Source organism: Ananas comosus, unplaced genomic scaffold (genome assembly GCF_001540865.1).
Source record: "Ananas comosus cultivar F153 unplaced genomic scaffold, ASM154086v1, whole genome shotgun sequence".
Taxonomy (NCBI): Eukaryota; Viridiplantae; Streptophyta; class Magnoliopsida; order Poales; family Bromeliaceae; genus Ananas; species Ananas comosus.
The window spans coordinates 34,921-47,056 of record NW_017890532.1 but is presented as its reverse complement, the minus strand read 5'-3'; the positions used below and the strand labels follow the sequence as shown (position 1 = coordinate 47,056).

General features: G+C 38.1%; 1 protein-coding gene across 2 annotated transcripts; it reads right to left on the bottom strand.

Moving 5' to 3' along the window:
* Positions 1-932: 932 nt before the first annotated feature.
* On the bottom strand, positions 933-7,753 carry LOC109703815 (putative disease resistance protein RGA3). Of its 2 annotated transcripts, none has more exons than XM_020224537.1 (2): positions 3,163-7,753; positions 933-1,542 (listed from the first exon to the last, which is right to left on the bottom strand). In XM_020224537.1, exon 1 carries the CDS (start codon positions 7,265-7,267, stop codon positions 3,212-3,214), a length of 4,056 nt encoding a protein of 1,351 aa, XP_020080126.1. In that variant the 5' UTR covers positions 7,268-7,753; the 3' UTR covers positions 933-1,542; positions 3,163-3,211. The 2 variants fall into 2 exon arrangements, with proteins under 2 accessions (XP_020080126.1, XP_020080125.1); XM_020224536.1 differs by having other exon boundaries at positions 3,184-7,753.
* Positions 7,754-12,136: the final 4,383 nt, after the last annotated feature.

Genomic DNA, 12,136 nt, shown 5'->3' with positions numbered 1-12,136 from the left:
TTTTTATAAATGCATAAAACTTTAGACTTTATGATGGAGAATTATATATATATATATATATGAACTATCAATAAAAATTTTATAAATCTTTTATTTGCACGAGAAACATTACAATATTTCAATAAAATTAATATTTTAAATATAAAAAAAATATTATTGTATTAATAATATAATATTTTATTAGAGGTGTTTGCATTGTTTTCATGTCCACCAATCGTATCCATTTGCATTCCTACGTGAAGGGGACCTCCATTGATTTATACTGATTGGTGTTTTTTTGACCTCCTCTTTTTCGGCAAATAAATTGTACTGCCAGTCCCTAAAGCCTGAGTCAATTTTATTTGAGTCCTCAAACTTTCGATTTAGCATTCGAGTCCGTGGCCTTTTGATAAGTTTTCAATTTAGTCGCTAACCTTTCAACAACAATGTCTTAATTTAGTCCTCACTTGAGATTAAAATTTCTTGCTTGCATCTAGTTCATCTGTTATATTTGTACACTAGTATATAATACATCTGTTTTTCTTCCATGATCTATCGTGTCTTTTAATTTAGAGATCAAATTTTTTTATACAGAAGAAAGTTATAACTCAATGGATGATATAGTTAAAAAAATACGCGATGGAAAACGTAGTCGATAAATGCATGGTACCTCGGTGTATAGATGCGATGGGTGCAGGCACTAATTTTATTCTCTAGTAGTTAAAACATAAAAGGACTATTGTGAAACTCTTTTAAGAATTTGAGGACTACAGCATCAAACTTAAAAAAGTTTGAGGACCAAAATAAAACTTGGTTGAGCAATTTGTCTTTTCTGCTGGTGATTTTTTTTTTTTTGTTTGTTTGTTGAATATCTGTTGTTGCTTTTTGAAGCAGAGAAATTTCTTGAACAGAAATAGAAGGAAAATATATGACCTGATCATCACACTATGAAATATCCAACTCACAGTTCAACTATATATATATATATAGATAAATATCATCACATTACAATATACAGATACAGACGCTGTCAATGAACAATACCGAATAAATAACCCAAACTGATGACATTCTTGCAGCTAATTTTCTAGTGCAGTTGATTGGAAATTTTTTACAAGTTTTCAACCGCTGCCGGATTATTTTCACAACAAAAGAAAGGAGTAAAAAAAAGAAGAAGAAGAAGAAGAATTAACACAAGATGATAGATATCTTATGATGGAGCCATCATTATGCTTTTTGTGATCTCCTGCAGCAGAGCAGAATCAGATTATAAACAAATCAAACATAAACAGCTGTTGAGATTTGTATAACTTAGCAGCAGATACATGCTTCTCTCTTTTATTCCAAGTCGCAGATCATAGCCAATTGAAAGGATCTTCTGATCAATTCGAAGACCATTTGGATTCCATACTTGATAGTCGATGACTTGATGCTAAGTATAGTAAAACTAACAGCCCTGGACTCTCTCACCACATCTGGAAATCTTATTCTCTGAGCAAAAGCAAACAAATCAGCTAATAATTAAAACAGGATCGATAACCACTGCGTACAACACCAGCTTTCCTGAAACAGACAGTAATTTAATATTCGAATTAGTCAAAACGAATGTAGATTTACGTATAATTTCCTAAGACAAATATATAGAAACAAGCTGTAAGGAGAAGTGCAAACAGATATAGATTTATGCATAGTTTCCTAAAACAAACTTTCAGAATTAACCTGAAACTTTGATGATGGCAACAACCAACCGACTTTGAAAAATTTTTATTTCACAAATTAAACTTTTCAATTCGTGTCACTCGAGTCATTTGACGGATCTGAGAAATTATCGCCTGCATCTGTTGCATCCATACGTCCATGAGCAATGCTTTCATGCATGCATCCGTCCAATCCGACAGTTTAATCTCTACTAACGAATAAGCTGCGTTTTTTTTACTACCTAAGATCAGATGGTTAGATTAAAAGCCTGATATGCATCATCAACGTGACAGATCAGAACGTCACCCAACTATACAAACAAAAAGTATCAACCATAATATATATTACATCATTAAAAGTTTACAAATCCACTGGTGGTGCAATAAATATTATGTTGAAAGAAATTTAAGAAGAAACAACATAGCACTACACCTTTGTAATGCTTGAGTTATGAGAACTAGTTCCTTCTCAAAACCCAACTTTATGGCTCACATATGCTTGATTATGAAAACTGTACTGCTCTATAAATTTTGGCGGAAGACAGAGTGCATGACGTTATGAAAACTGTACTGCTCTATAAATTTTGGCGGAAGACAGAGTGCATGACGTTTATGTGGAAAAACTTCAGGAACTACTAAATTCGTTCATTAAAATGACAAAAAAAAAAAAGAAGATGCCAAATGAATATGATGTGTTGGAGCCGTCATGCATGTTGTTTAGAATTATCTATCCAATGGACTATACATCAAAATGTAACCTGCAAAAAGCTAAAATAAAGGGGAAAAAAGATGTTTTTCCAGGAAGGTAAAACCATGTAGATGCTGCCTGACTTTAAAATTTTCATTTCGGTACATAGTCTTTCATTTTGTTAAAACAAAAAAAAATAGCACCACTGCATCAAGGTCTGGTTTAAAAAATAAATCTATCAAATAACATAATATTTAGTTGCATTGCACAATATTCCATCAGAATAATAGGTACACTGTTAATATTGGGCGCAAAGATAGTGAAATAAAAAAAAAATAAATGATAAGCTTAAATACACCCCCCCGTGATTTAGCGCATTTTATTTCGCTTTTCGATGTGGTTTAAAAAATTACACTTAATTATCCATGAGATTCGGCACTTTTTCACTTTGCCATCCTATGAACATGTGGTTTATATTTTTACTTCATTGACTCTGTTGTTTTCAAAAAAAAAAAAAAAAAAATCATTTTTGTTGCTCTCTTTGACACGATAAATTTTTTTGGTGAATCAGAAATTAACCACAGAAGAGTAAAATGCAAATTTTTGAACTACAAGACAGCTAAGTGAATACATGCTAAACCACACAGGGTAGATTAAAGCTTATCCAATAAAAAAAAAAATCATAAAGCAATTGGTACAGAAGTTAATTTAAGAAAAAAAAAATTGCAAGTTTCATGTACCTAATTTAAAATGTGCAATTGTTAAAAGTAGTGCCTGGAAAAGTGTACGAGGGCATACCACAAGCCAAGGAAAGCATACCTCCGAATTTTGGCAAAGCAAGCCAACACTAAATGCCGCCTCTCCCACGGAATACAGTAGGGATGTGCGATATTTTACACCAATCTTGGCCATGAGGCTTGTGGCATCGCCTCTTCAACACCGGATTGCAAAGTTGCAAGTTGAGCTCTGAAAGTGATCTCGGCAGATCCGGCAATGACGTGATATTTGGGCAGTCGATAATACTCAGACTTCTAAGGGATGATAGGCTTTTCAAGTTGTTAGGCAAGGACTTGATGCTGCAACTGCGGAAGCTTAGGCAATTGAATGAGGTGAGGTGGCGAAACACTTGCTCTTCATCCGAGCTGAATGATTCTTTTTTGAACTTGTGAATCCCCAAGTGCGGGAGAGAGGCGAGGGCTTCTCCTGTGAGCAGCACATGGAGCAGCGAGGGAGCATCAGTGTGGAAAGAACGTAAAACAGGACTCCCTAACTTGGTTTCTGCATGGGCGAGTTTCGGACATCCCATCAAAGTTAGATATCTAAGGTCATTCAACTCTTGCAGACCGAGCAACAAACCAATATTTGGACAGTTGGTGATGCTCAAATACCGGAGTGATTCCGGCAGATCCGGCAATGACGTGATATTTGGGCAGTCGGAAATACTCAGCTTTTTAAGGAATGATATGTTAGGCAAGGACTTGATGCTGCAATGCTCGAAGCTTAGCTCATGGAGCGAGAAGAGGTGCTGAAACACTTGCTCTTCCTCCGACCTGAATGATTCTTCTTTGAACTCCGCAATACGCAAGTGCTGGAGAGAGGCAAGGGCTTCTTCTGCGAGCAGCGAGGGAGCATCAGTGTGGAAACGTCTTCCGAAGAGATTCCCTAGCTTGGTTTCTGCATGGGCGAGTTTCGGACATCCCACCAAAGTGAGACTTTGAAGGTGATTCAACTCTTGCAGACCGAGCAACGAACCAATATTTGGACAGTTGGTGATGCTCAAACTTTGGAGTGATTTCAGACGACCCAGCTGAAGGGATGCCGCGAATGGAACGTCTGAGCTCTCTGAATTGATTGAGGAAGTCGGACCAGGCTGCGAATCATCCAAATATTGCTTCCAATGACATGCCTCGATCACGAGCCACATTAGAGACGAGGGCAGGATAGAGGTGCTGCCACCTTCTGCAGATAGGTTGGGACAAAAGGATATGGAGAGAATCTGCAATGAGATGAGGGCTTGCAAACCCCCTAGCGAGGTTAGGAACCAGCATTGTTCGACATGTAGCGTTTTGAGCACCGTCAGACATCCCAACACATCCGCCGAGGGAAGGGATGTAAGTGAAACAATATTACAAAGTTTCAGGGATCTTAGAGTAGTCAGACCTCGCAAACCTTCCCGCAATGTGCTGTTGGTGAGTGGGCATGAGCGGATATCAAGAAATCCAAGAGAAGGGAGCAGGACTTGCTGCGCCTCCGCCTTCTCCCGCAGGTTTTGGTGGGCAATGTCCATGGTCTTTTCTAGCCAATTGCGCAATTTCTGTTTATCATACCCACGCCGTAAATCCCAACGTATTTCCGATACAATATGGGATCCGTATGTAGCAACCAAGCCCTCCATAAAAGTCACTACTTGGGAAATTCTTACATCTTGTGTGGACCTAATAATTGCTAAATCCTCTTTGGAGACAATTGGAAGGGAGGAGCAAGCAGAAAGCACGAGGATTTTCAGGGTTCGGGAAAGGATCGGGAGTTGCTTTAGCTGTCGACATTCGACAAGCTTAAGAGATATAAGATTGTGTAAGAGGTGTGGGTCTCGTACCATCCAACTTGGCAATACGCAACTCTGATAGCCCTTGATTTTGAGGAAATGAAGATCAGGAGGCGGACGAAGACCCTCGAGTACTTGTGCATCCATGTCTGACGATCTGCTAATGTTATCGGTGGTACTCCATTCTAAACAAAGTTGCCCAATACCTTTTATCTCCACAGGGGCCTCCCCCTTTTCTTTAACATTCTCAAGACCATTAATATGTATCGAGTCCCCCTGAAACTGTCTTAGGTTCTCCAGTTGTTTCGAGCTCCCAATCCCAGCTACATTCAAAATCATTGCAGAGACATATAAATGGTGCAAATTAATCCAGTTGGCTAGTCCTTTTGCTACAAATGTACATTTAGATATATGCAGAAACTCTAAATGGTAGAGTGTATAAATTGATTCTGGCAAAATTTCAAATGATGACTTATGAAGATCAAGGTGGCGCAGATGCTTCAAGCCCCCAATTGATTCCGGTAGTTTTCTTAATTGGAATTCGCCAAGATCCACCACCCTTAGTTTTGTCAGTTTGACAAATATGTTGTGGAGAAGATCATCAATGAAATAATCATCATCAGTCATCTTAAAGATTATCAAGGTGCGTAGATTTTTGAAATTGCATATCTTCTCAACGATATGATGCAGTGTATCGATGCGGAGGGAAAGATGACGAATCTCTTGAGTAAGAGGTCCTACTGCCTCTGTCAAATTTCCATCAACTCTAAGAAATTGACCTTTAGAAACCATCTCTGCTAGATCATGCAATAGATCATGGACAATGTAGAGATCATCGTCCTCTGTCGGTTGAAAGAAAGAGCTGGATAGCAATTCATCAAAGTAATCTTGGCCTATATCCTCAATTGTCTTGCAGCTCTTGCTCTCATCCACTGTCTTGATGATGCCATTGGCGACCCACAGGTGAATTAGCTTCTTGCGCGAGATTTTCTGACCCTTAAAAAATAGACTGCAATATAGGAAGCACCTCTGCAAATGTGCTTCTAGGTTTTGATAACTCCACAACAGAGACTTCATAGTGTCTTTCAATAGGTCATCACTTAAAGTCCTCTTCCAAACATCCACATCCGTCCTTTTAAATGTACTTTTGCGTAGCTGACTAGCAACCATTCTCGCCGCTAAGGGAGAGCCATGCAGCTTCGGTTCGTTTTGGCTCACGATCTCTTCTAATTCTTTGTATAGGCTGTTATCATCAATTTTGGCATCGCCAAAGGCATAGTACCTGAACAAGGACAAGAAGTCGCTTTTTTCTAGTTCTTTTAGGTCTAAAATGTCTCTAGCGCCTAAACTATCCGCTATGCCCTTCTCACGGGTCGTCATTAAGATCTTACTTCCTCTATTGCCCTTTTTTAAAGGAGCGAGTAACTGCTCCCACTGCAGCTCGGCTGCCCCTTTCTTGCTCCATACATCGTCCAATACGAGTAAAAACATTTTTGATGTTAGGGAACCTTCCAATTTTTTTTGAAGGGTGTCGAGATTATTAAGGTCAGGGCATTCCTCTCCAGATGCCGACTCCACCATTTTTTTTATCAACATTTCGACATCCAATCTCTCAGATACATGAACCCACATGATGACATCGAAATGCTTGGGTTCTTGATTTTTTTCATAATCACAGACATATTGTGCAAGAGTCGTCTTCCCAGCTCCTCCTAGACCAACGATGGCTACGACAGAATAGCATTTAACAGAGCTAGATTCAGGTTCGAGCCCAGCCGTCTTATGCAGGAGGTCAACGATATGATCACGCTGCTTGTCTCGGCCGAACACTTTGTGCGGGGGCAGCGAGGTGGTGGTGACCCTCCGACGTGTTTCGGACCCCCTTACATTACTACTCCCTCCAGGCAAGGATTGCCAAAATTCTCTGGCTTTCACAACAGTCTTCTCCAGCTTAACCAAGCTGTTTTTCAGCTTTCTACTTAAGCTGTTTTTCAGCTTTCTACTAATTTTTTTTGATAAGTATTTGATTGGAGGAAGAGATTCAAGACGTACCTTGATTCCTCCTGCACTACTCTTCACTTTTTTTTTGAGAAAGTAATAGTCGTGCAGGTCCAGCACGTCCTCTGCTTCGTAAACTGCTTTCTCGAGGGTCCGCAGCCAACCATGGAGTTGGTCTTTATGCGGGTGATTTTCTGCGGCATCAATCAGCATCTCCATTTGGGGGATGACCATATTTTGCAGATCCCGCATCTTTTCATCCACATCCATCGCGATGAAGGTGTAGCCCTTCTTGAGGAGCTTGATCGCGACAGGAGCCAACCATTTGAATCCCGAGATGATCGCCGCCGCTTCTGCCATCGATTCGCCGGTCGGATGATAGCGCCGACGACGACGACAGTATGAGAGTTCTTTGGAGTGAGCTGGGGATAGAGGTTGAAAAGGCGCTCCAACAAACCGCGTCGTCGCGAAGGAAAATATCCCCCCAGCTGAGTGGTAGTTTTGGTAGTGGTGATTTGGTAAAGCATTTAATCTGTCCAATCTTGATTCTTGACTCGACTTAATAATCTATACAACTAATAAAAGGCGAACCCTCAACCCGCCACCCGTCGCCTCCGCAGCGAACCCCCGCCCTGCAGCGGGCTCCCCGCGTTTTGCGGGTGCCTCGCGCGAGAGAGAGAGGGAGAGAGAGAACAGAGGGAGGAGAGAGAGAGAGAGCGTACAGACAGAGGGGGAGAGAGAGAACAGAGGGAGAGAGAGAGAGCAGAGTAGAAGGAGAGAGAGAGAGAGCTACCATGTGCGCCCGCCGAGCACCAGGGGGCCTCCCCGCGTTTGGCGGGGGCCTTCGGCGGGCCGAGCGCAGAGAGCAGAGAGTGAGGAGGGGAGAGAGGCGAGAGGAAGACAGAGGGGAGAGAGAGAGATGAGAGGAGAGAGCAGACCAGAAGAGAAGCGAAGCACCCCCACTGCCCCCCCTTCTCTCACTCTTTTTCCCCTTCTTCTCCTAGCCCCCCCCCAATCCCCCCCTCTCCTGCCCCACCCCACCCCCCCCCAACCCCCTGGCTCCACCCCACGAACGCGCGACTGCGCCAGCGGAGTGGGGGTCGCAGGGGGGCCTCTCGGCCCGCGCCCGGCAGGGTTGCGGGTCCCCTCCTCTCTTGTTACCTCTCCATCCCCCGCCCGCTCTCTCCTCCCACCCTTTTCTCTCTTGCGTCTCTCCCTTCTATCCACCACCACCCAGCGGGCGGAGCAGGAGCAGGAGGCGAAGTTGCGGCGCGGCGGGGATCAGCGGGGAGCGCGCGGTGCGCGGGCGGCAGCAGGGGAGCGTGCGCGACGGCCGCGAGGAGCCGCGCCGGCGGGTGGCAGCGGAAGGGGGGCTCGCTAGTGCGGCGGTGCGCAGCGGGGCGCTGCGCGCGGCGACCACCGACGGTGGAAGGAGGGAAGGGGGTGGGCGCGAGGCCGAGAGAGGGAACGAGCAGAGCAGAGAGAGAGGGGGTAGAGAGATGAGAAAGAGCAGGAGAGAGAGAGAATTTTACAACTTTAAATTTTAAATTTTATATATAAATTTCAAATTTTAAATTTTAAATCTAATTTATATATATCTAATTTTATTTATAAATATATATTTATTTACTATATATAATTTTTATATTTAATTTAAAATTAAAAAAATTTGTTCACAATATTTTAAAAATTACGCAAATTTCCCGCCGCGAAGCGCGGGCCTTCACTAGTAATGTATAAAGAGAGATGAGAGATTCGGAGTATTAAAAAATAAATAAATATATATAAAAAAAAAAAACGCGTCGTTGTGAACTTTTCACGCCCGTGAGTGGTATTAGGTAGTGGCGTACCGAAAAAATTTTAGAATACAACGGGTATATTAGTGACGTGGCGTAACAAATCAATCAAATTAATTTTTTTATAAATATATGTCCCATTATAATTATAAAAAAGTATTTTTATTGTATTTTTATTTGAAAAGAATGAATGTGATTGACTTGTTATTGATGACGTGGTGCAAGTGTGACATTGTAGAATTCCTCGGCGTACTGGCGTGGGCTGGCTTCTCGTTCGGAACCATCCTAATCTTGACTTCGGTAGGTGAGAAAACAAACATCAAGTGAGAGTTAAAAAAAAATTAAAAAAATAAAAATAAAAAGACCGCCTCTCCCTCCTGAAGGAAATTTCCACCCAGGTGAGTGGTCACCGACAGTAGTGGCATCCGCTGGTTTTTGTTTTTCTAATTTGGAGCGATGATAACATTAGGTTTATATTATATAATTATTAATACATTGATAATTGTAGTGCGGAATTTTTTTTTTATTAATTTAGGTATGTATGAAGTCTAAAAAGTCGTATAAGCTTATTAATACTTTAATAATATATAGAGAGAGAGAGCGCACGCGCTAAACTGTAATACTATTAATAACAAAAAAATCTTTTTTGTTATCAATTTTTTAATTTTTGCATGAAAAATTATAGGATTAGAGTTTTCTGTAGGCATTGACAGGAAGAATTTTTTGTAATTTAGCCTTTAAATTATCAATGTACTTTTTTTTTTGATTAAACAGGGGTTTACCCTACTTGAAGAGGACTACGGTAAATTATCAATGTACTTGATTTAAGTTTTTAAGCGAATTCAAATTTTAAAATCAAACTTAACTTATCGTTTATGATTCTTCATATTATTCTACAAAACTAGATGATTAAGATCAAATAAAAATTTCAACTTATATAATTTAAAATTTTTAATCTACTTAAATTTAATAATAAACCTAATTTAACTAAATCTACTATTATTATTCCAATTTTTATACCAAATTAGATAATTATGATTAAACAAAATATATTTATTGTACATACACACAATCAAATTTTATAAAATACATAAATAAAATTANCTTAAATTTAATAATAAACCTAATTTAACTAAATCTACTATTATTATTCCAATTTTTATACCAAATTAGATAATTATGATTAAACAAAATATATTTACTGTACATACATACAATCAAATTTTATCAAATACATAAATAAAACTATTTAAAATTTTAATTCTTTTATATAAAGAAGTGTTGCGCGCGCATTTCTTTTTTTTTTTTTTTAAGAGATAAATAGTAAGCTATCCGCTTCGTTTACTTCATTTAGAAATAACTTAGCTGAAAATGTGAATCAACTAGAATTCGAACTTGAGATCTCAAATACCAACCACAAATCCGTTGTTACTTGCGCTAGAGACGGTCGCAAGATAATGTTACAAAGATGGTAAGATAATGTTACAAAAGAGCTACAATAATACTGGTCATCTTGTAAAAATCCAATCCTTCTTAGTATATCAACCGCGTTGTGTTATCTAAAAAGTTTAAGAACTTTCTTTTACCGTCTATGTATTACAAACATTTTTATAAGTCATCACCTCGTGTCCGATGCAGATATACTATTGACGCCCGTTCCATGCGGGTCCATGATGCATTTCATTAAAAAAATATGTTTATTTACTAATGCGAGTCCATGATGCGTCTTATTAAAAATTGCTTTTTTTTTTAGAGAAAAAGGCAGCATACTATCCATTTTATTTTTTTTTTTAGAAATAAACTTAACTAGAAACGTGAATCAATTAGAATTCGAATTTGAAACCTCGGGTATCAATTACCAAGTAATTTGCCACTTGCACTAGCCACTAGGGGCAATCAGTAAAAAATTATTAATTTATTTATTTTAATTTTTTTAAACATATATTAGATGATAAATATTTTGATTTTTTTTATTAACGTATAAGAAAAAATTTAGACAATATAAATAAGTTAATTATGGTGGAGAATTTTTTTTTTTTAAAATATGAACTATCAATGAAAAATTATTAATATTTATTTGCATAAGAAATATTACAATATTTAAATAAATTTAATAGTTTGAATATAGTATATATATTAGTATATTAATAATATAATATTTTATTAGAGGTGTTTATATTGTGTTCCTGTCCTAATTTTCTGAAACCTATTATGTCATCATATTCGAGTCATATCGTATTCCGTGTCCCGTGTGCTTTCAAAATATTAATAGCTTTATAATCCATCTTGGTCCAACTATCCAATCTCTAAAAATTTTGATTTGAATCATTTGATGACTCTTATATTTCAGATTTGGATGTATCATATGTTTTTAAGAGTTTGATTTGTATATTTCATAAAACTCATGCTAAAGATCTAAATTTTATACCGGAAGAACCATCAAATGGCTTAATATGGGATAAATTGAAAAGTTGAGTGCGAAAATCAAAGTATTCAAGATTGTGTAGTTTAGTAGTTGTATCAAGACGTGCCATACTTCATATAAGTTCATATAAGTATTTACTTTTTATTTTTATTTTTCCTTGAAATTCAGAGATTTTAGTCCAAAAAAGTTTAGGAAAGTTACTAAATTGATTGGTGAGTTCATCAAATTTAATAACTTGAGTTACTTTTTAGTAAATAAATTAGATCAATTAATGGCTAACAACTAATAGAGTTGGTAAATTTTGTAAAATTTTAACCTGAGTATAGAAACATAAATAAAGGATATTAGTTGTTTAGGGGTCCCAATCAGAAAGATGGCGAACCGTCATGCGGTGATGGGGACCTCCATTGAATTATTAATTCTTTTTGGGCAAATAAATCGTACTGCTAGTCCCTAATAAAGTTTGAGTGAATTTCATTTGAATCCTCAAACTTTTGATTTAGCATTCAAGTCCGCGGCCTTCTGATAAGATTTCAATTTAGTCGCTAACCTTTCAACAATGTCTTAATTTAGTCCTCACTTGAGATTAAAATTTTTTGCTTGCATCTGGTTCATCTGTTTATTTGTACACCAGTATATAATATATTTGTTTTTCTTCCATGATCTATCGCGTCTTTTAATTTAGAGATCAAATTTTTTTATACAGAAGAAAGCTATAACTCGATGGATGATATAGTTAAAATACGCGACGGAAAACGTAGTCGATAAATGCATGGTACCTCGGTGTATAGATGCGATGGGTGCAGGCACTAATTTTATTCTCTAGTAGTTAAAACATAAAAGGACTATTGTGAAACTCTTTTAAGAATTTGAGGACTGCAGCATCAAACTTAAAAAAGTTTGAGGACCAAAATAAAACTTGGTTGAGCAATTTGTCTTTTCTGCTGGTGATTTTTTTTTTTTTTTTGTTTGTTGAATATCTGTTGTTGCTTCTTGACGCAGAGAAAT

Bases quoted from the DNA above. Each gene is read 5' to 3' on its own strand.
- LOC109703815 (XM_020224537.1), bottom strand. From the start codon at position 7,267: ATGGCAGAAGCGGCGGCGATCATCTCGGGATTCAAATGGTTGGCTCCT.